The sequence below is a fragment of the Vanellus vanellus genome (assembly GCF_965231255.1).
Source record: "Vanellus vanellus genome assembly, chromosome: 13".
Classification (NCBI taxonomy): domain Eukaryota; kingdom Metazoa; phylum Chordata; class Aves; order Charadriiformes; family Charadriidae; genus Vanellus; species Vanellus vanellus.
This window is the reverse complement of record NC_138918.1, coordinates 16,765,573-16,790,914: the sequence shown is the minus strand read 5'-3', so window position 1 is coordinate 16,790,914 and position 25,342 is coordinate 16,765,573. Positions and strand designations below refer to the sequence as shown.

General features: G+C 37.2%; 1 protein-coding gene across 6 annotated transcripts in view; it reads right to left on the bottom strand.

The window, feature by feature from the left end:
• Positions 1 to 25,342, bottom strand: part of TENM2 (teneurin transmembrane protein 2) — a gene marked incomplete at its 5' end in the record, with an annotated part of 543,931 nt that overhangs the window by 303,287 nt on the left and 215,302 nt on the right. For 2 of the 6 annotated variants that reach the window (XM_082489861.1, XM_082489862.1), the window contains one exon: positions 17,472 to 17,555. The exons of the other annotated variants lie outside the window; for them this stretch is intronic. In XM_082489861.1, coding sequence (XP_082345987.1) covers positions 17,472 to 17,555 — 84 coding nt within the window. The remainder of the gene's footprint in view (positions 1 to 17,471; positions 17,556 to 25,342) is intronic. 6 annotated transcript variants of the gene reach the window in all.

Sequence of the window (25,342 nt, the reverse complement as noted above, 5' to 3'; positions counted from 1 at the left end):
TATTTTCCCAAGAAATAAGAGTCAGGGCTGGAAGCTGAAGAATTCCTACTACAGTCTGGAAACACAGAGGAGAATTTACCAGCTGTGTATTGCTGTCTGACAAACAATAAGAAATGTGCAAATTTTGTCCTAATCCTGTTACATTCAGGTATGTAAAGTAACATCTCCAGTAGAGAACGTCACGTGAAGAGAATGAAGACAGCAGTTTGTATACAGTCTCGTGAAACCTAGCACAGCACCAGACTCTCCACTGCAAATTTACACAAAACATTCCATGACTAAAATTTTGATTCAGCGCCGGCCGTCTGCCAGGTTTGCAAAGCGATTGTTCTGCCCGTCTTCCCTCGCCCCTGGCAGACCTACTAAACACATGCCATGTGGAAAAGATCAGCCCATTTGCTCAAATACAGCACAGGAGGTACAGGAGGATTTAGATCTTGTTAATTATCTACCTGCAGTGTAATTTATAGTATTTTAACTCTTATTTATATACGGAACCAACATCATGTAATGAGGCAATGAACCTTTTGTTACAAAGAGCAACAGGGCTCTGTAACAGGCCTGCCTTTAACGTTTGCGAATCTAGGGAAAAGCAATTGTTTAGCATCTGCCATCCTCATACAATTTAATGTTTAACTAATGCAGAAGTTGAAGTAATGCTGTCTCACGTGCAACAGAGAACTTTGTGATCAAACAAGATTTTTGATGGTATAAGATCAATTCTGGGAAATATTGGGGTTTTGGGATACAGGTGCCATTTATTTCAGGAAGGTGGGTCTCTACTGTTTTGCTACTCATCCTGCTTTAATAACCCGTGGCGATACAGTGGACCAAGTAATGATCTGGGATCTGAATGGATGGGAAGTTCCAAAAGTGATATCAAAAGGCTCAGTAGCCTAAGTGCCTACTCTTAGGTCAAAATTATGATAATTTCAGGAAATAAATTGCAGGGCTCACAAAAATGATCTTCTTTCTATACCACAGACATATATAAGGAAATATTAATACAGACTTGTAGAACAATAAAGGTTAAAAGGGACCTCTTGTGCTCTTCCACTCCAACCCACCAACCTAAAGAGCCAATCTCAAAGTTAGGTAAGGTTACAACTTCTCGCTCGTTTTCATTCTTGATAGGAATATCCACATGTTGCAACTTCAGACACTTATTTTTGATAATTCAAATAGGATCAGAAAAAAGAAGAGATGGGCTTAGAGCCCGTAGCTTTGCTACTGACTACATAAGGGCTCTCAATTGTGTCAGCACAAGCATATCAGGTCCTCTTCTACATGCAGACTTAAACAATAAGCAGTCTTCTACACTTTCTGTGTATGCTAGGTTTCTATGTTTAGACAAATTATGCAATGTCTTTTTACATGAATAATGGAGATTATTTCTAGAACTTAAGAATTTGTTATTTACTGAAACTATGGGAAATAGATGACAGTAGACACAATGTTCAAGTGACTTCAGCGTCAGAGCTTCAGGCATTACAGTAAATGTTTCTCTTTGTCAGATCTGGCACATTCATAACTTATTTGTAAGTTGGGAAGACTGTTTCAAAGCTCCCCCATTCAATGATGAAATCACATTTTCCCGGTAACCCCAAGCATGCCATTTATCTCCATCAGAACAAAGCCTTCAATGAACAATAAAGCAAAGCGTCACCACTTTTCATTAATGAGAAATCTGCTACTAATCCTGACTCTCCCAATCTGCATGTGATAAAAAAAAAAAAAGAAAAGAAATGTCAACACTTATGAATATGAGCATTATTAAAGAAATACTTGTGATTTTCAAATAAAACAACTTTGTAAACTGTGATTTAAAAATAAGGACCTGCCTCTCCATTTCTTCTTATGTTTTTATTAACTCTTGTACGTTAAATAACATTATGTCTTCAATTTTTTATTGGCATCTAAATGCAAATCCTGCATTTTTTCAAGATGAGTAATAAATAGTAAGATACATTTACCAGAAACTGATATTTCCTTGGAATCAGGTTTGGGTTTTTTTTTTTTTTTTAGAAAGAAATGGTGAAACAATAATAAAGTATTTTTCATATTACTTCACTAAAATATGTGCCACTTACACCAACATGGATCAGCAGGTGCACTGTTGCATGAAGTACTCCCTCCTGCTATTACTTGCACGGTACAATTTATCATGTATCAAGATGAAAATTAAAAGTGGAATTGAACAACTTTACCAAGCTATGGAATTCCAGGGTTGCAAATGTTTAAGTACAGCCAAATTTAGATGATTAAAGTTGCATTTCTACAAAACATGCAACTGATGCAACCTCATAAGAATATTTTAAATAGCAAGATCCTAGAAAAAAAATTATTCAAAACGCTGTGTAGGCTATGTGAAAGCTCAAAGTATGGTACACAAAGCGACCAACATAACTGAGTGTATGAATATCTCAGTGCCACATAGGAAATCCCATCTGGGAGCAAATCAACAATTTGAAGAAGTATAAACTAGTATCTGAGCTGAATTTAACAAAAGGATTTAGATTAAAATTCTGAACACAAATATAATTAGTATCACAGTATATGTCTAAAAAAATCCCCTTTATTAAAACTTTAGTAGCATTTATTTCAGATGTATAAGAAAAGTGAAGGTCATGCTGCACATAAAACAATACTTCAATCCAAGGACTGAGTTACAGAACTTGTATCTACACAAGAGGAAGTTCAAAATCACGACTACGACTTCTCCTGTATGTACCTGCTATGACACAAAAACCTGAATGCCTAATGCCTTCTTCTACTTAAGAACAACTGGGAGTGCTCTCAAAAAAACCAATCAAGCTGTTAGAGGTTACCATGATGCTGACTGGGCCTGAGCTTCTTGCGGAAAAAAGAAAAGAAAACAAAGAAAAAAACACAACCCAGACAGAAAAAGAAAATAACCCACCCCAAAATGTAAATCTACAGAATAAATCACCCTTACCATCAAGACATGCAGGTCTTGCTTTTGAGCAAGCAAGTACAACATCCTCTGATTTTACCATATAAACAAGAATAGAATATTTGTATTTTAATTAAGTACCTTTCAGCTCTTAACCACTGATTAAGAAGTTTCCATGCCTTAAGAAGATACACTTAAAATTCTTTCAAAGATATCTTTAGCTGTCAAAGCTTAGCTGGCTTATAAAACAAAATAACAAAATAATACAAGAAAAATTATAAAAAAAAAAATCTGCCAAGGAAAATCATATCCTGACCCAGCTGCACAAACAAGACATCTTGGGATAACTTAAGACCTTGCAGATAGTTAAGACTCATGGGAGCCAAATATCACATGCTTCAGAGGCTTCTGGAACACCAGAAAAAAACCAGTGCAGATAAAACTGTATTAGGAAGCATTACACAGGAAAGCCAGACGCTGTCCTTAAACACATCCAGGAGAATCCTGCGTGGTTTATGTGCTTTGCTTTTACACTGAACTAAAAGAACCATGTATATTATACTCCCACCTAAAAAAACACCCCACCCTAAGCACTGTTTCAATCAATGTATAAACTGCTTGTTTTCAACACTGTTCTATTAGCTTTTGATTAATTTTCACCTCTAGCGTACTAATTGTTGAGTCCCTTAACTGGCTGATTACAATCCAATACAAAGTGTCTGCTGGACTCCTTTTGAGCAAATTCTTCAGCTTATTGAAAAAGAAATTATGTTGAAACAGCTGCTAGAGTATGTTTAGTACTTGGTTTCCTCATCTACATCTAGCGCGTGTTTACTTTAGATTAATTATACACTGTGCCTCTTAGCGTGGTCACTCACGCTAGGAAAGCGCAGCCTGTGTTGCAGTCCAGATTTACAGTCCTTTGTCTTCACTTGCACGTGGCATTTTGGAACGATAAACACCTGCTCCCACTGCCACTCGTGAACCTTTGCATACTATGACCCACACTTAGCAAAGACAATGACAAAACACTGTGCAGGCAGTGGATTTGGGGAGGTATGCATAAACAATTCATAAAGTACATGCACCGCTTGATTATTTAAAAATGTAAATTCATTAGAAACACAACTTACTTTTCCTTTAATGGAATTTCTTTTTCATGTCAGGGTGCTTACAGCCTTTTGGATACTAAGTTGATGTAGTTTTCAACTAACAAAAAAGGGCCGACCTATGATGGGCATTCTAGTAAGGACAGGGTGGCGTGAGCTTACCACAGATTTTATTTTCCTCCAACCTCCAACAAAGTACCTGTGAACAGTGCAATTAACTTGAAAACTACATTTCTATAATAAAAATAAAGAACTTATATATTTATCTTTATATATATATCTTTATATTTATATAATAAATATAAAGAACTCTAAGCACACATCAGGAATGGTAAGACGTTGAAAAACTCTCTTTCTCAACTACATGCCCTCTTTCGGAAACATACTCAGCTCATGTCATTGCTCCTCTCGCTTCTCAGCAGACAAACACCCCCAGAGTAGCTATTAAAATATAGAAGATGTAAAAACTTTGGTTTTGTATCTCTAAGTTATAAAGAAACAACAGTTTAAAACCAATATAACTTTAATACCTCTTTAATCATACCTTCTGATATAACATGCTTAAGAAGTGATTTTATCTTTAGGTTGATAGCTTCAAACATTACTTCAGGAAATTAATGGTTAAGAAGTAACTGTGCAGTGAACCACAGCCGTGTGTTTGGTGACACTAGTAAGTGTTTGCTTGTGAGACGCGCTGCCTGGAGAGCAGTGGAGATGACGGCCGAGCTTCGCTGAGAGAACACCCAGCTACAAGACGGCACAGGGGAATGTAAAAATGCAAGCTGAAACAGAAAAAAAATAACCCCGACTTTTGACAACTGGAGCTTACCAAGATGCGGATTATGAAATCAAATTGTTTAGTTTTAGCCAATATGCCTCAAAATGAAACTTAACTTCATTACGTTGTCATGTCACAGACAATAATAGTTGCCACATAGGAGACACGGAGGACAGAGACATACCGTTACTTTGGGCTAAAGAGCAAAAGCTGACCGAGATTAAAAAGTACAAAACTTAACATCATTTTGGGAATTCAGAAAGAGTTAAATTCTGTATGTTTTTCTATCAGAAGTAACAGAAGAACGGAACTCACTGCACAGATATCTATAAAACAAAATTGAAATTATATTACACATTCCCCTCCAACTAAAATAAGCAGTCACCTGTCACGCTTTTATTAAGTGATACCGCTTCAAGAGTATTACCTGCATGTTCCGCTCTAAGCAGGCAAGGAAAGTTGTTCTAGCCACAGGTTCTCACTGTACATCTGAATACCAAGCAGACTAGTGTTTAAAAAATAAATAACTTCTGTTATGCTGTTTGAAGAATCTGACTTTCCTGTGAAGGGAAAAAAGGCTCGGGAAGAGCTGCAACACAGTGCAACAGATGATAGATGGATATTAAGAAAAAGACATAAGGTTATTTAAGTCCTGTACATTACAGTAAGCAAGATAAAAAGACCTTCTATACATGACGCTTCAGAAACTGAAGGGATTGAGATGCTACTCTGAAAAGATTCATGTTATTAAATACAAGTTATTCACCAATGAATTTTGCATTTCAATAAGCTTTGTCTCCTATCATTATAGGACCTATAATCTTTCCACTGCACAAAACAATCATTGGCTATGTTTCTTTAGCTTCATAATGGCTGTACATCTAAGTAGCCTCAGAAAAGAAAGGTTTGAAGAAATCACTTTGTCTACTACACGATGAGAAACTGGGCATCACTTGCTAGAGGCCTCCTGACCGCGTCTGGACCCTTCTCAGAGCGGTCCCTCTTTGAACCGCGGTCCTGCAGCCAGCTGAGCTGTGAAACACTGCTGCGCAGTCAGCTCCCACCTTCTGCCTACGCCAGCTACAGGGCTGGCCCTGCTGCAGTTGGCAGGAACAGTGCCGCAGAGTTCCGGGACACAGAGATGTACGCATTATTCCATCATATTTCCAAATTTGAGTATAAATATAATGCAAGGTTATACTTCTGCATATGTAATAATATGTATCACAGAAAACCACAGCCACGCATGTCACCTCCTTGATGCACTACTAACACATACACACACTATCCTTTAATTTGCATATAGAGAATTTTTTCTCATCTATAAATTGAAGACATTCAATTAGGAGGTCTAACTAAGCAAGTGGGAAACTGCAACCAAAGCATATAAAGTTGGATAGGAAAAGTTATCCAGGCTCGACTTCTCTCATATTTTTCTGCTACAAGTTTAAAAGACACATACGTGGCTACCTGAAGCGTTCAAAATTTTCTAACTTTATGTAGTAGGAACCTTGTAGAAAATATGTTTCTTTGGGGTTTGTTTGTTGTTTTGGTTGGGAGGGGGTGTTGATGTTCTTTTTTAAAAACAATCTTAATAGCTAATTAAAATCTAGTCCAATAACACTGACAGTAACACCAGAATACTTGTAGGAAAGCGTGCTTGTAGGAATAAACAGTTTTTGAACACGTGTCTATCTATAGCTCTGATGATACAGGCTAAACCACGCGTGCTGCACTATTCATCTTGCTTTGGGAGTCAGGTTTAAACATATTTCTAGCCTGCTTATGTTAATGCCAAGAGACTTAAACTTGGGCAGTATAAATTTATGGCAGATCCAGGAAAAATAACGGGAGAGTAGGTCACTATGTCAAGAGAAGCAGCGCAGTGCTCTGCCCTGGATCGCTCTCTTGGGGGATGCCTGCTATATTGGGTAGGGCAATTCTGAAAGTTACAGCACCTTAATGATGACAGTTTCATAGAAGCCCTTATAACTCCAGAAAACAGCTAACCGCAAAGGACTCAAACGTAGGGAATAAAAACCATAATGTATCTTTTTAAACCTATAGAACACATATAAATAATAGCTTTCCATGGAATCCTGTGCTTACATTCCTCCTCAACAAGGAGGCTTAACTCCTCACGCCAACAGGGCTTGGAATAAACAACCCCTTCCTTTAGTTTATTTTTGGCAGTTTTACTGGAAACACAATAAAAACACGTTACTAAAAACACAGCACAATTTTCCAGAGGTTGAACATTCCAGTGTCTGTCCAGCCACAGGTTATATAATCTTAGTACGTATTAACGAAATTCTGTGACCACAACTAACATGAATCTTAGCTTGCTAACTCATTGCAAATGAGAAGTCAGGTCTTCGCAACACACTAGGGTGAATGAGAAAAAGGCATATTTCAGCAATTACAATTTCTCGAGATCCACGATGGAACAGAAAATAAACAACAAGAGAGAACACTTCAAAGGGATCTTGAAAAAGTCTGAGTACCTAATACCATCCAATTCTTCTGGAAAAACTTGAATTTAACAGGAATTTTAGGAAATCTCATCTGGAATTCCTACCTTGGGTTGAGGTTAGAAAAAAGTATGAATATTGAAGTAGATGTTTCTAGAGTGAGAACAACGAAGGTGAAGGAAGGGGATTTCTAAATGTTGATTTGATTGTCATGTAAAATGATGATCAGAAGCATGACCTGGTCAAAGAACCAAATTTAGACCTGCATTTAAATTAATTAAAAGCAGACTAAGGAATTTGGCTAAGTGCACATGTTCAGCATACAAATTTTAAAATATATTTTGCTATACTAATTTGACAAGGGAAACAGAGGTAGAAGCTTTCTATGATTATGCCGCCTCCACCTTGTTAACATAAATTCTTTACATTTTCTAAGAAAACATTTTAAAATTTACTTGGAAGCCTCAGTACCTCAAATTCAGTCCTTTCATATTGTTACAGTAAAGCTAAAGCACAGAGGAATGATCACATCGGGAAGTCTGAGGCTATAGTAATGTCTGTACCCCAAAAATCTAATCCAAGAAACTGGTCACAGAACTATTCTAATGCTATATCAATCCAAATACTTTTTCCCACCCCAACTTCTCACTCGAGAGAGCTATTCCATTATAAAGCCCCAGTGAAGTGTGGAACTTCATAACTAGAACGCAAAGTTAAAATATCCCCAATCAAACCAGCTACAACCCAAGTGCTCTGACTCGGGAATGATTTAATTTAAAATCCCTGACCTTAAACAGCAGCAGCTGTTTTTAAATAACATTTCTTAATTTATATAAAGCAGCTCAAGTGCTTAGATTTTATTGATTTCAAATTTCGTCTGTATGACTCTCCTCCACGTATATTTAGTGTATCTGTGTACTCACACTTAGAGATATTTCTGTCCTTTCCCATTACTTCACATTTAACTTTGAAACAATTTGATTTCTACAAACAACACAGATTTAGAAGGACATATCTGAAAAAAGCAGAGTAAAGGAAAACAAATACCATTTAGATTTTTCATAATAATTAACATTTGCAGTATTTTTCATATTACTGCTACTTTATTACCTAACTAGCAGCATTAACCACTCTGACAAGTATGCATGCCTGAAAGGACGTTGCTTCCTGACACGGCAGACTCAACCAACTCCGAGCCACCTTAAAGGGAATGTCAATAAGGCATATCACAGAAATGACTGAGAAAAAGAAGAAATCAATACAATACATGTCAATCCTATCTATCTTCCCTAGATTCACCTAAATCTAGCTGAAACATACTTTCCTTAATTCAATTCTGCCTCTGTTTGCAGAATTTGCATCCTTTAGCCTTTATTACGTGTAGCAGAACCGTGCAATCATGGCAGTTCTGGTCTTAATTTCCCGGTTGAGTCTTAATTTCTTCCTGAATTCAAGAGAGTTGAAAAACACACCCTAAATTTAAGCTACAAAAATGCAGGTATATTGAATACTCCCTTTAAGATACAGAGCTTGCAATTTTTTACAAAAGTAATTTTTAATCAGATACAACGTTCAGAAACAATGAAGCTACCATGAAGGAGGTAGGAAATGAAGGATCCAAACCCCACTGCCAAGAGTGGAAGACCCTGAGAAGTTTGACGGCAAGTGCCATTCTGTTACTTTTGACAAGGCTTTTTAGGAAGAGAAGGAGGCCCGACAGCGGCTAAAAGAAGAGATACCTTTTATTACTCTGAATATGTCAGTTCTGGTGACTAAACCAGGCACTCGGTAAATGAGAGGATGTGGCTGTTGAGTCTGTACTGTCAGGGAGGCTGCACAGGCTGTTTTTTCTATTAAAAAGAAGCACCAATATATGTCCCCTGAAATGATGATATTATCACATGATACAAAAAGTCAAATTTCAGAATCAAAACTCAGGGGCAACATCTACAACTAATCCTGAGAATCGCCAAGTATCCTTTGAGTGGAAAGAGGAGGGAGGGCAGCAGTACAGTTTTGCCCTAAAAATGAATATATTACAGTGCTCAAAGAAGGCTGCAGATTTTGCAAGCTAGACAGGTAACAGACGAAGATTTCTGGTATCTAAAGAGAAAGAGGCCACCTGATTTTTCTTCCTGGTTGCAGATGATTTAGCTTTCCAAAATACACTCAATTTCCCACTTCCACGTGCTATTTAGTCAAAGAAAAATCAGTCTTTATTTGAAAAAAAAGGTTATGTCAGTAAGTTTCAGTAAGTCCTTTCGGAGGCCTCCTGGCATTAACACCACAGTCAATATCTGCATTAATCAGGACCAGGTAGTTCAAGCCACATGGGATTTGAGGCACTGTATCCAAGCACAATCAAGCACGGCCAGACTCTGGGCATATACGCTACAGAAAAACTTGTCTCTGAAGCACACTCACTCTGCTGAACCATCACTCAAAAATCTAAACAACTGAATTGGGATCAAATACTGACTCCTAACGATCCTGTTTAAGGAAATACATTTTGAAGCAGCATGAAAATGCATTACCAGATACGTCTGCAAGTCTCACTGGCAGGAGAAATACTGTGAAGTTGGTTGAAAATACTGAACTCGCTTCTCCCGGGAAGGAAATGGGTATCAGGAAGTGTTCTCCAGAAGTCTCAGCTTTTCACCTCTACTTGTTATCCCAAGCACATTTAAGTCTTCAGATACAGTAATTCTATCCACTATCTACATTTCTATCAAAATGCTTGGCCTGCCACTGACAATGCTGAATGTAGTTATGCATCGTCAATGTAAAAATCTTTAATACGGGGAAGAGTTTGCAAGTAGCATCGTTAAAATATTTTACTGTCATCATCTCCTCATTGCTTCTCCGTATTAAAAAATACGATGTAATCAATTTTGGTTTGCTTACTATTATGGCATTGTATACGAGAAAAAATTTGCCCCAGACACAGATCCAGTTCAGAATAAAGCACATTATATTCCCAATTCATAAACCAAACAAAAGAAAGTGCTTATAAAAGCAAGCTACAGATATTCACAAAGAAAGCACTAGTCAGGCTCCCTCCACTTTTACCCAAGCAGTGAATATAAGTAAACCTAAACTAAGGAATTACGGCACTAGTAAAAAAAAAAAAAATAAAAAATGTATATAATGTATTTTTTTAAATCAGTTCTTCTTGTCTCCCTCCTTATTCAAGTTTCACAGCATGCATATGGATATGAATAAGTAAGGGATTCTTCACCCTAACTCCACGCACAGCAGCCTGAGAAATGTTTCAGATTAACATAAATGATAATACACATACATAAGGCTGTCTTTCAACGAGGTTTGATAATTTGTAAATGTAGTGTTTACACAGATCAGGTCAAGTGAAAAGGTTTGTAATATATGGACTTAACTTACATAGATCTGTTTATCAGCGCTAAGGAACATGGGATGACTTCAAATGCTCACTATCTAATATACGCGGTACACATTTCGTGCAACTCGCATGAATTCTCATTCCGATTTTTAACTACTATGCAGCCTGCAAAGGCAAAAATCCACTGTCAGATTGCTCTTTTTTTCTTTTATCGGAACAATTAACATTACTTGTGTATTACTTCACAGACACTGCTTTTCTACACATGCATTACTAAAATAATGAATTGAATGAAGTTTGAATAAAAGTATTAAAATAACCACAAGTGCAGAAATTTACCCTTAAACATATTTCTATCAATATTTCCTTAGCCAGTGTTCATAAGCAGGTAATGCAAAGCTGCATTTGTACACACTATATGCTTCAGGACTCCCAACAAAAAAAAGAAATGGCAATTCCTTTTAAAATTGTTCATATTATGTTTTTTCCAGAAGTAATTTTCTGTTTATACTGTATGCAGTTTTACTTGCATAACTTGACAAAATGCTTTATGAAACGGTGAAATGAGGACAAGGATTTCATACCATTAAACACACCGTGGTGGCAGAAAGGGAAGACACTGAATTTGTTTTCATTTGACATTTTTAAAGTTTTAGACAGTGTCTGAATTCATGTCACTGTGGAGTCCATCCTGGTTTTTTACCTACTAAAGTAGCCAAAGCTTTTTTATTTTTCCTAAGGTTTCCAATTCACGGCTTTAATTTATATTTCAAAAATCTTAAAATCAAATATCCACCATCTTTATGGAAGATCCAGAGATTTAGTTTTTTGGATTTATTAAAATCTACTTGTACTGATAACAGCATAGGGACATACTATCTGGCGCAGTAAACACAGGTTTAACAGCCTAATTGCTTGGATTTTGTATAGTGGTTCATTATGTTAATGCCTCTGCAGAAAAGCGCTAAATAGGAATTCCCACAACAAAGACTTCTCATTGCTGATGGAGAAGGAAAAGCTCAGACACAGTCAGGTAATTTGGGAAGAAACTGCTTTTCAGGAACACAGGAGAGGAATATTCAAACCAACAGGACCATCAAGCTCTACCAAAAGGAAGAAAAGATGCCACAACACAAAACGCCATGAGTTAGGTCTTTGAAGAACCCAGGGACACCAGACAATTCCATCTTCTCTTAACAACTCACCTGAGAGGAAAGATAGCTTCACAGAGCTTTACAGGTTAAAGACACACTCTATGAAAGTAAACAACTCTGCATGTATGTAGAAATCCTTATTGTACAGTATTCAAGTGCATCTTGAGATAAACCTCATTATTTTGTTCTGCAGTTGCAGTGAAGGCACTGTACATTACGCTCCCTTAAATACTTTCTCCCATGTAAACAAATCCGACACTGATTCTACACGACACCTGAACCTGCCCTTTCTTCACAGCCCCAGATTCACGGACGTGACAGAAAACTAGGCCTGCTTAGAGGAATAACAATGTCATCGTGGAAAGATTTTTGCTTTGGTAAAAGAAAGACTCAATGAGAAGTTTTCCATGATAACCAAGTATTTTGAAAGAATACATCTGTTTCACATTTTTGATGCGATACTAAATTGGATTTTAAAAAAATAATAAGAGACATCAACATAGCTATATATTTTTTAAGTTCCTCTTAGTAGCTTAATATGTCCTCCAGTTTCCTGAAAAAGTTTCATTATTGTTTTCCCTAAACTTACGTCCACATTTAATCACCCAAAATGCACCTCCACCACACAGCAGATGTGTCATTAACTATTTCTGAAAAAAAGTGAAATAAAATCACCCAGCATGAGAATACTATGGAATAAGTCAACACGAGCAGATGGTGTTTATTTTGTCACTGCTTGTGTTAAAAATCACCACCTATTTCATCAGTTTCTTTAAGGTAGAAGCTTCATGTAAAAAGTGGAGAAGCTATTTTTTATAAGCTGTCAAAGAACTCCTTAAAATATAAGTTCTTGTTTTCATGGCTTCCAGTTTTCTAGGACGTGGTGCAATACACAGGAGATCGGTTTGTATAAATCTGACATGATCGAGCATTTTGCTAGCAGCTCAGTCTTTCAACACACAATCTGTTTTGATTCTCAAGCAAATTTGCAAATTCTTTAGTTCAAATACCGGTGTTTTCAAGACAAATTCTGTAACAAGTGTTAAGTCTGCTCCTAAGAGAAGCACCTGGTAGAACTGTCAGCTTGTTTTCTTCTAGGACACAATATGTAAGAGAGTTTTACCTCCCCCTCAGAATTTCCGACATTCTCATTATTTTATCACATAGTTTTGGCTTTGCGGTTTACATTCTCTGGTTGATTGTTTCTTAACAAAACAGTATGTTGCATGAAGAGCAATTGTACAGCCTGGACTTGGCTACTTAAAGAAATCATTGCTAAAATACCATGATAAAACCACGTTTTGCTCACAGATCTTTGAAAAAATTTCCATTAAAATGGAAACCCAAAACCCCTTCCTGAAATGCAAACCCATTTGATCCTCAGTAAGGCAAATCCACGTTGAAAGCAGCAAAGTGAGCTGAATTCCTCCCTTCTTTCACTTAAACAGAATTATTATAAACACTATCCATAGTAACCATACACAGAATTTAAATACAATTTTCAACTTATTTATATCTGAAAGTTACTGGACATCAGTCTACCATCCTCACTGATGATTTCAAAAGTCATGCCATAAAGAGATCATCCTCCTAAATCAAATCCCCATACAACAAGTTGCATTTTGTATCTAAATGCCATAACCACAGGCTAAAATCCAATCCATTTTCTTCCCCAGAAAAGGTTCTAAACCTGACACAGGGTAGATTTAGATTAGATATTGGTAAGAAATTCTTTACTGTGAGGGTGGTGAGACACCGGCGCAGGTTGCCCAGAGAAGCTGTGGCTGCCCCATCCCTGGAGGTGTTCAAGGCCAGGCTGGACAGGGCTTGGAGCAACCTGGTCCAGTGGGAGGTGTCCCTGCTAGGAAGGGTTGGAACTAGATGGTCTTTAAGGTCCCTTCCAACTCTAACCATTCTATGATTCTATAGTTCAATTGATAACATCCCAAAATTACTTTAAGAACTTACTTGCACATCACAGATTACCATAGATCCTTGAGATAGTTGTATGCTGGCTGCAACAACATATCAAATACACAGCTTATTAACTATATCCAACTACTGAATGTAACTATATTCAAATCTCCTTTCCGTGTTGACAGGATTATACACAAATTCAGAGACTATGAACTTTACTACAATGTCCAGATTTGTATGTTCACAGTTTACTTAAGATCATCATGTTGAAACGAACAGCAAAGACACTTAACCCGGACTACAATGGCTGCAAAGTGAACCAAAAGATAGGAAATGGTAGGAAAAGGCTGCCTGACAACTACTGTCACCGCACGTGTTTTTTAATTACTTGGTTCTGGTTCACCTCAAACCAGGACATTGATTTAATCCTTTCTTCCTCCCTTCTAAGTTTTCTATTGCACTTAATGTTCAGGTAGGCTTGCACTTAACATATAAAGAACCGATCCTTTTATCTTTATTATTTAATGAGAAGCACGGCCCTCTCAGTGTCCTATTCAAATCAGACTCTAAGCAGAATCTATTAAATTTCTTCTTTTGCTTTTAGATATTGCTCAACATTACACTATCTGAACGCTTTGAAAGCATTACTTAATGATTTTGATAAATCTCTGAGCTTTTGCTGCATTATTTTACAGCTATAAAAAGAAATCCAGGGTGGTTTGGTTCCTTTGTTTGTTTGGTTTTGTTTTTAATCCTTAGTATGAGATAGATTTGAGATATTTGGGGGTTGGTTTTTTTTTACTATTTTTTTTTTTTAAACTATTAAGAACTCTTCTGGCAGAAAGGGAGAATTCAGAAGAGGTGAGATTTAGGTCTAATCCAAATACAAGATACAGGAGGTATTTTCCTATCGGACACTTTTATCCGTTTTCCTTCCAGAGCCTGAATGTGGATCTGACAACAGTCCTTCTGCCTGTATTTCTGAAGCACCGACCATTATAATATCCACGTTCAGCACTTAACCTCCTTTTTTCCCAATACCTCTTGGTCTGCACCAGCAGCATCTTTCTCCTTAGCAAAGGCTGAATAGATCAAGAAATCTAACATTTTATTAGAACACAGCAAAGCAATCCACCCACTAAATGAGCGCACTCGATAGCTGGGTACCTTTAAAATGAAAAGTCTGAGGGGTCTACTTATGGTGATACAGAGAGTCCTCTTCTGTTGACACAACACACACACTGAAAGCTTTGCAACACTATTTGGATGAATTCTCAGCCAGCTGAGGCTGTAAACCAAGGTTAGTGCCATCTGTCTGTTTTTGGCAGCATCCAGATTGATGTAAAAAAAAAAAAATATCCTATGGCACTTTTTAAAAGGAAGAGAGGTACAGCTTGGTTTTGGTCAATTCCCTTGAATTATTAACATAATATATTTGGCTGACATCAATGCCAGTCAGCACATCTGAATCTATAAGCTCACTGCACCTTTCTTATCACATTGAGAGCATGCAACAACATATTTTATTAGTGATATCAGATTTACTATGTCCAAGTAATTAGATTCATGAAAGTCATTAAAAGTCCTAAGTTTTTCCACTGCTTGTCTCAGTTCAATTATTTTCTTAAATGCATGTTACTGTCAAGCCAAAGATGAGAATTAATACTACCGTCGATTATTTTTGAGTTGCTATATAGTTATTAATACATTCTCATGTTCTTCTTAATTTATAGAGCCCTGAACAAATAGAATACCAAAAATTAAAAGCAATATATAAATCAAATTTGTCTGAACAGGAAAGAGTATCAGGTTGTCATGGAAAAGAACTAAACCAAAGAGAAACAATATTGGATGAAAAGTTTCAAAGCTTCAAAAGAGAAAAGGTATTGTTTAGACGGATGCAATTTGTAGGGCTAAACCTTTCTGTGATCCTGGAAAATGCACTCCTGTATTATTCTTTGAGATTAAGTATGGACTAAATAGCATAACCCATTCATTTTACTTGTGCCAAAACCCCTCCTGCAACGCCAATAATCATAAATGCTTCAGAAATGCAGAGATATATACAAGAGCATTTCCATTCTTTATTAATTTCACCTTTATTACCAACCATACACATGCCATCTTGGGCAATTTTCAGTATTATATACCAGCATTATGGAAATTTAATTGGTCTACCAAATGCTCTGGCTCCCAATCTTCTAAGAAGCATGGAAATACAAAAAACGGTCCTTATCTCCAGTTTGAAAACACACTGAGCATTCTTGGGCTGCTTTAACTATAAACTGGTCACAGGTGCTCAGTGCTTTCCAGAATTTGATGTAAGAAACTGTCCCAGTGTTTGCTCAGACACTGTTTGAGATTCAAAGCATGATGCCGTTCACTAGTTTTTACCAACAATCAAGCAATTATGGAAAGAAGTCTATCAGAAAATCAAATTGGGGGTGATGAGAAAACCTTGTTTTATGTCTCATTTAAATATTAAGCAAGCAGAATATTATTCTTGGTTAGGGCCCTAATTTTGCAAAGCACTTACTCAAGTGCTTAAATGAAAAGCCCAAATGGAAAGGTACCTTTCGTGTATGTACTAGGTCACAGTTGCAATGGAAGAAAAGAATGAAATATCAAAACATATCTTTCATCTTATTAGGCAGTCAAATACAAGGCAAAAATTGCAGTGTTGAGGACAAAAGACTTCATGAAAAATGGCCCCTGCTAAATTAGTAAGGGCACATACTGATACTATGGTTAGCCTAAGTGTACATATCCAATGAATGAAAACCATTTTTTGAATTCAAGAAACATCAAGAGGAAGATGTCACTGAATCATTATCCTTGTATTAAAATTCCTAAAGATGTCTTTGGGTTTATATTACTACAGCTTGTTATTTTTTTCTTCTGTAATAAGTACATTGCAACCTTTTTTCTACACAACCTCCCGAAGGAGTTTTGCCCTCAGGGAAACAAAAGGGTGTGGGTGGGTGTGGGTGTGTGTTAGTGTTACTTAAAAAAAAAAAAAAATTGTCTATCAAGGAGGTGATTCCCTATAAAACCAGAAAAACCAACAAACCTCCCTGATTGTTTTCACAGCCCCTGAGATCCAAAACTTCAGTGACACGCCACATGTGATTGTCTGAATCTGAAACTGTTAGATCAAAAAAATACAAATCAAGACTAAAGATGAATAGAGTTATCACTAAACCTTTCATTAGAAAGTCAGACTTAAGAATCACTGAAGAAACACATTATCGCACGTAAGCTTTTACCAGTAGGATAAACCATACGCAATTGCCTTTATGAAAATAGTGATAGATACAGGTACTATATTGTTTTTAAATTATGCCTGTGCGTACCCAGATCTGGCATCTCTTACATGTTTTAGCTCTCTTTCTCCCCATGTAATGACCCCATCCCGCGAAGCAATGTCAGCTCAGGGAAAAGGCAGCTCCTTCACCACCCAGTGAAGACTCCCAATAAAAAAACCACCCCTACTTAGTTCAATCAAATCAGGAAGGTAATACTCAACAATGAAATAGAAATAAGCAGTAAAGAGAGATCAGGTTTATTCAACAGAATATAAATACCCAAGAGGAAAAGAAAAAAAAAAACACAAAACCCCACAAACAAAAGCAAAGCCACAACAAAAGAACCCCACAATACATAATAAGCAGAACATAAACAGAACTAGATTAATCACTGCAAAACCCACAAATTCTAAACTAGGTTTTAAGTTTACAAGGCATACAGTTTAAGCAAGATAAAAACCTTACGTATTAGAGAGTTCTTTGTCTCAGCCAGCTGCTGCCAGCTTGTCTGTCTGTCTTTCAATTTCTCAGAAAGGTGTGTGTGAAAATCTAAATGAAATAAAACAAATACATTTTAGACATGGCTCTTTTCCTCCTTTTCTTCCATTCCATTCACCTTTGGTGTAATACAGCCAAAATAACGTTTCACCTCCTCCCACCCAAAGCATTCCCGAATAATAAAAAAAATACTCTACTCGTTATTACCTAGAGATTGAGAATTCTTTTATCTTGTTGTCAATGACATAAAAAGGCATATTGAGTAGCAGTAGTACAGGTGAAATCTTGCTTTGCAGGCGGTACATATACCCAGTCAGTATCATTAACCACAAAAAGGACAGAGAGCATAAAGATCTGGCTATAATATATGTGTTAGAATTTAACTTGAAGTCCATGGGAGTTTCCATACGTGCTGTACAGTCAGTATTGAAGATCGTACTAACTTTTTTCAGTGTATTATCTATTACTCCTATAGGCAAGTATATATTATTACATCCTTTAAAAAGTTTTTATTATCTAAAAACAGAGGCTTGAGATACATTTGGAAAATGGACACTTTCAGCTGAAAAAAATCACTTCTTACATGTTTATTGCAGCCGCATGATCACTTTTACATTGACTATCAACATCATCAAGCTCATTCTGCTGCATCTCAGCTAGACGTGAAGCAGTGAAACTGGCAATTTTTTTTTTCTTTTTTGTTTCATAAAAAATCTCCAGCTTTAGGAAGACAGATTTTAATATATATAAAAAAAATCCTTTAGTTTTGAAAAGTTTATCTCTTTGACTAAAAAGAAAACAGGTTTCTTTTGGTTGTACAACTAATTTAAATATACCTGGATTTTTTAAACATGAAGAAATTAGCAAGTCCTCTTACATTTGAAAACCACAAAATAAATTGAATATTGTTATTGGATTTCATAATAACAGGATAGTTTTCAGATGTAGTAAACAGGAAACATAAAACCTATTTTTATTTGTTTACATGAATTTCCTTGCATAAACCAGTAAGACAAGAAGCCTAATAATTAATGTATGGTCACTTCAATTCTTGTTCTTCACTGCCTTGAAGGCTTCACTGGGAAATTAATTTACTTGGCATAACTCAGGTTCAGATCCTTAATAATTTTTATCAGATAATAATTTATTCTTCCACCCAAGACTCACCAGAATTAACAACGAAAATATGTTCTCTATATCACAGTAATTTATTATATGCAAAGAAAAAAAAGCAACACATAAAGATGTGAAAACAGTTATTTACACTTAAAGATGTAAAAACAGTTGACCGAAACAACAGAAAATAAACCACTTGGTATGCTAAAGATATAAGACAACAAATTAACTATCTGTTAGGAGCACAAACATTTTGGATCTGAAATGCCCACAACAGAAGTAATTTCAAAGAATGACAGCTCCTGAGTTTTAAATTGCTGGCTTTGGGGGTAAAACGTAATTTTAAGGGACAAGTTATACTTTTACAAAGAATAAAAACCAGACAGAGTTTACTAAGATGTCTAAACGTCTCCTTGCCATACATGAAATTCAAATTTCATGTCATGTGACTATAAGTAATTTTCAGATATTTTGGCTCAAGTCTAATTAGTCCAGCTTTACTTTTGATGACATAGACTTCTGATTTAAAAGCAATGAAGGAAAACAAGAGGTTTTCAGGGATGCTCCAGTGAAAGATAATTCTAAGAATACTATACAAGTAGAGCAAAGATAGGTGAAGTGTGGTGCACAATGACTATCAATACAAAAACTTTAGTAAATAAAAAAAACAACATTGCAAATTTTTTCTCATTTTGGTCTTAGCAGCAATTTTCCCTAAAATCTAATACTAAAAGCTGATGAGATTATTTTCATATTTTTCATATTTTAAATCATAAGAAATCAAATCACAGAATTGTCTAGGTTGGAAGGGACCTTAAGATCATCAAGTCCAAACCATCAACCTCACACTGCCAAAACCACCACTAAACCATGTCCCTAAGTACCACGTCTATGTGTCTTTTAAATACCTCCCAGGGATAGCAGCTCCACCACTTCCCTGGGCAGCCTGTTCCAATGCTCGACAACCATTTCGGTGAAGAAATTTTTCCTAATATCCAACCTAAACCTCCCCTGGTGCATCTTGAGGCCATTTCCACACTTCCTACCGCCTGTTACGCGGGATAACAGACTGAGTTCCGCCTCACCACAGCCTCCTTTCAGGGAGCTGTAGAGAGCAACAAGGTCCCCCCTCAGCCCCCTGCTCTCCAGGCTAAACCACCCCACTTCCCTCAGCCGCTCCTCGTAACACTTGTGCTCCAGACCCCTCACCAGCTTCGTTGCCCTTCTTGGACTCACTCCAGCACCTCAGTGTCTTTCTTGCAGTGAGGGGCTCAAAAATGAACACAGTATTCCAGGTGGGGCCCCACCAGTGCCGAGTACAGGGGGACGATCCCTGCCCGAGTCCTGCTGGCCACACTATTCCTGATACAAGCCAGGATGCCATTGGCCTTCTTGGCCACCTGGGCACACTGCCGGCTCGTACCCAGCTGGCTGTCGGCCAACACCCACAGGTCCTTTTCCGCCGGGCAGCTTTCCAGCCACTCTGCCCCATGCCTGTAGCACTGCACGGGGTTGTTGTGACCCAAGGGCAGGACCCAGCACTTGGCCTTGTTGAACCTCATACCATTGGCCTTGGCCCATGGTTCCAGCCTGGACAGATCTCTCTGTAGAGCCATCCTACCCTCAAGCAGATCAACACTCTCGCCTAACTTGGTGTCGTCTGCAAACTTAGTGAGGGCGCACTTGATCCCGCATCCAGACCCCTGATAGAGATACTAAAGAGAACCGGCCCCTGTACTGAGCCCTGGGGAACACCACTTGTGACCGGCCGCCAACTGGATTTAACCCCATTCACCACCACGCTCTGGGCGCAGCCACCCAGCCAGTTCGTTACCCAGCGAAGCGTATTCCCATCCAAGCCATGAGCAGCCAGTTTCTGCAGGACAATGCTGTGGAAATGGTGTCAAAGGCTTTGCTAAAGTCCAGGTAAGCAATATCCACAGCTGTTCCCTCACCCACTACATAAATATAAGTAAACACATGCATACGCAGGAATATGTCAGAAAGGAAGTCATGGAGTTGTTTTACGAAGATTTTTTTTTCTTTTCCTTTTTTCATGTGAAAATGGGACCAAATTCAGTACAATTATCTGTGGCAATTACAATTACATAAAAAAATTTTTGCAGTTTGCAATTTTACAGTTTCTGTGATATCACATCCTATAATATGCAGATTTTTAAAATCTTTACTGCCTCTATTTTTGCTATAATAGAAGTTTTGCTTTCATTTCTCTTTTAAGAGAAAAAAAACAGAATTAATCCATCAACAGTTTATCCATTGACATTTTATTATGTTACCCTTTATGCTTGTGTATGCTACTGAATCTGCTGTTCTCTCTTTTTACCTGCCTGTGGCCACCTTGGGATATTTGATCCTTACAATTACAAAGGGTAAAGATGAGGACAACAAGCTGTTCCCCCAAGGAAGCTGAGCCATCCCTCTTTTTCATGTGAAACATCTAAAAGTGATGACTAAAACATAAGTTTCCAAGCTCTGTTTCTCCAACAATTAAAAAAAAAAAATTAGCAACAATTGAAAAAAAAGTTTGTTACCAATACCCAAAGAATAATTTAAATGTTCAGATGCTTTAAAAACAGTGTCATTTGAAGGGAAGTCTCCATGGATATTACCTTCCTTTGACACTCACAGGGAGTTAAGCCTAATTGCATTTAGGGTTATCTCTAGCAGCTACACTCAGAATCAAACATCCTCATGAGGACTATTGTTCTAACTAATCTACTTATTAGGCTTTTATTCAAATTTAGTACAGTCTTTCATAAAAAACATCTCAAAGGAATAGTAATGGATTTTGCAATTATCAGACAGGAAAGAATAGACCATGACCCACAGTCTTTGGCCTTGCCAAAAATTAGGAAAAAAATCTTTTGTAAGTAAATTTTTAGATCATTAACTTAATTTTAGTCCCTATCAGACACCATACTTTATGTCTGGAAAAAGGAAAACCTGTGTGAATTTACCATGCTTTCCTCTTATACATTCCTCTAAAACACAACCCCCCGATGCTCACAGGTCCATTTGCTCCTACAGTAACTGACAGAGAAAAATCTTTTTTCTGTGTAGTACTTTCAAAGGCGAAGGAGTACCAGTTTTCGGCCTGCTGTCTTGAGTCCCAGTTTAAGTTAAAAATCAAGGCTGGTACAACTCACTTTAAATAACAGTATAAATACTAGCAACACCTTTTGAAAATTGAGAAAACAAATACTGCAATTCTTAAACCGGTCTCCTGCGATGTATACGATGTGCAGACTAGCTGCTTCCCTTCTGCACTGTACTCGGCAAACTCGCTTTCTTCTCCTTTCCCCACAGCAGCCTCTTCAGAAACTGATACTCTGCCATCACCATTCTATTACTTTCTAACGTTTACCTAATTTCCCTCACGCCCCAACAGTCTCCCACGAGGCCTGCCACTCTGACGAGACCTACACCACGTCTTCTTGCTGTCCAACAGAAAGGCTGACAGGGAAAGGTTGTAATTACTCTCCCTATTTTCATTCCTCCTCTATGGCTATGCCGTGTAACCAGCAAGCAGCAGGCACGTCTGAACGCCCCGCAGTCAGAGGTGCCGCTCATCAGGATGCCACCGCAGAGCCCCACCGGACATGTCTTTCTCACAGCTAATAGGCCGATCACCAGGTATCATGTTCTTAATGTATGGTTCCTCTTTTGAGCTGGCCTAACAATGACTCCCAACTGTTACCTATCCGGGAACAAGTATCACTCCTGTCTCTTCTTTTTCTCCCCCCCCTTCCTCCCCAGTTGTTTTCTTCCTTCGGAATTTTCGCCTTCATCGCCCTGACTGAATGGATGCTTCCAACTATGCACTATGAATTTTCAACCTTACTCGTTTAGCCAGGTATTCTGGAATTCCATTTTTTAACATTTCCCAATAGGCACGAATAAAAGCTTGGTTACCAGTTATATAGTATATGCTCCACCCTTTAAGATGATAGCACACTGTTTATGGTTTTGGGTTGTTTTTTTTTCAGCATGAAAACTTTTTGCATTTTATAAGACTTGCTTCCTCCACCCATAATTCTTATGCCTCTCTGTCAGCATTCATCCAGAAAATAACTGCGGAACTTTAAATATGACAAGAGCCTGTTCTCATTTTCCCTCTTCAATTTATCAAAGTAGCATAACCCAATTTTTACTGGTAATGAGCAATAAAAAGATGGTTTATTTTTATAAACTAGCACTTCAGGAGCATTAAAAAAAGATCTTTCAAATAAATACCTTTAATTTCTCAAGCTGCTTCCCCTCCCTCCCAATATTCACACAAAACCATCCAGTACTGAACACTCCATTTCTGTCACACCTACGTGGTTGGGCTTGTCCCGGTTGCCTCTGATTTCCTCTCTATTGAACACTTTCCATGGGCAGAAGTTGCTCCTCTGTTAGTACCTTAGTACATTTTCATTGCTATTTGCTCAACATTTTACTGATCATTATGTTTTTTGAGGAATAGGACAAAACCGTAACAACTGACAGAACACTCTGAGTGTTGGGCAGGTAAAAGCTCTACGTTTTCCTCAAATTACCTTTTTTGGGGTTGTTTTTTCATCACCTTCTCCCCTAACATTTTGGATCAAGCATACTGGACAGAGGTAACAAATGCGGTACTCTAACCTATACGTATATACTATTTCTGGAAGCAAATAATGATTACGAAGAAATCAGAAGAATGCCAGTAATACAAAAATCATGCACAAAAGTACTGGAATATGAACTGTTCTGTAATAAAAAGGGCCATACAATTTTTCTTTTCCTATATTGTCTTGACAGAATTACTATCTGCTGTTTTACTCTATTACCTTCTATTGCGCGTTTTAAACTCAATGTTTTGTTTGATCTTTTACAGAAGTTGTATTCATTTTTCTCTGCTCACATTAAACTTAAAGCCAATTAAACTTAAAAAAAGCTTTACCTGCATAGTATACTAGCAGCTCTCAAGCAGAATTATTCTCCAATACAAAACATCCACAAGACAATATTTTATTTTTTGAAAGTATAGACTTAAATATATTTACACACAACCAAATATTCACGCAAGAATGACACGCTATAAAGGAAAATGCTCTAGTATTAGTTCAAGTATATTTGAAAGCTTATTTATAGTTCAGTGAACTCAACAGTAAATACACCATTTCCCCTCTCCTCAGTCTACTAAAAGTAAGGTTACAAAATGGGAGTCGGAAGAATTTTTGGCTCACATTGCTATTTATGACGTCCTAAGTATTACCAAACACGACAAGCAACAGATCTACTGCACCAGGAGCCGGATTTTCCAAGTGCATTGCCCATATCTTTTATACAGAATCAACATTAGAGACAACAATATAGGACTTAAAATGAGAAATACCTTTGTTTTGTGTTTTCATTTCCTCTTCTCAAATGCCCCCAAATAGTCAAGCCCTAACATCTAAAATACTCATAATTGCCTCTTCATTCAACATGATCATTGACTTACATAAAAAGAAAAACTCTAAGTGAAGCTTCATAACATTTTTTATTTTTCTCATGCTGTTTCCTTTTGGGTTTGTTTTGCTTTGCTTTTTAAAGTAAGGGTCAATTTAACAACTATTACTTCGTGCTGTAAGGAATGGGTTAGTATCCCCATAAAAGTCAATGACTCAGTTACGGGTCAAAATCCTTGTAATTTATAAAACCATAAGCCACAATTCTCATGGGAATAATTCATTAAAGACTAAGAAAACCTTCAGTCTCAAGTAGCAACTACGGGTACTCTAAGGTTGCTTTATCTTTCTTTAATAACCCTTCCATTCAAATCTGTCTCCCAATTAACGCTTTACTATTAGTTCAGCTTATGTTCTAATGACTATGTTTTTAGATCAAAAAGTCAATGCCTGGAAAGAAAAAAACCAATCACTATACCCAGTATCCTTAAATAAGTACAGTGACAAAGTTCACATTAACCAAGTTTTACAACAAAAGTGGTCAGGTATAAAGTTTAAATTTAGAGGGGACTACATGCATTGTACTACAATAAATCAACACTTCAATTAAAGCACCCACTGCTGTTCTTCACTTTTGCCAGCATGCAAAACTGCTGTATAGAGAAGGCTAAAAAGAATTTAAATTCTAAAAAGAATTCCTTAAAAAGATTTTTCCTCCTTATTGTGGGATATATATCGATCTCCTGTACTTTTTCAGCTTGAAAGTGAAAAGAAAGAATAAGTCAACCAAGACGCTACAGTAAAAATTTTCTGCCACATACTACTTTGCTGCTTCTTTTGTGAGGGAATAAACCAAAGTTAGCTCTTGATAAGACTGCACTTCTTTTAACTTCTCAACTAGCATCAGCCGAACGGACACTGTGACAGCTATGAAATAAACACTAAGGGATTCACAAAACAATGCAAAGAAGGTTCTCCAGTACAAGCGTGCAATTCTAATAGCGCTAAATTATTATAAGCACGTTGGGTGTTGTGTCACCCTGCTCCTCCTCCAAAACAAACAAACAAAAGAGCAAACCAACAAAGCATGATTTATTCTGTTGAAGGAACAGTGTAAAGCTAAGACATATAGATAAAAAAAAAGGTAAAGAAGGACGAAAGTGTTACCACGTTAGTCCTACTGACATATTGGGTATTTTTTCAATGACCTAAATATTCGGTCATAGGCCTTACAACATCCTGTAGGGTTCTAACACTGTAGCTCACTACTCATTTAAAATCAAGTAA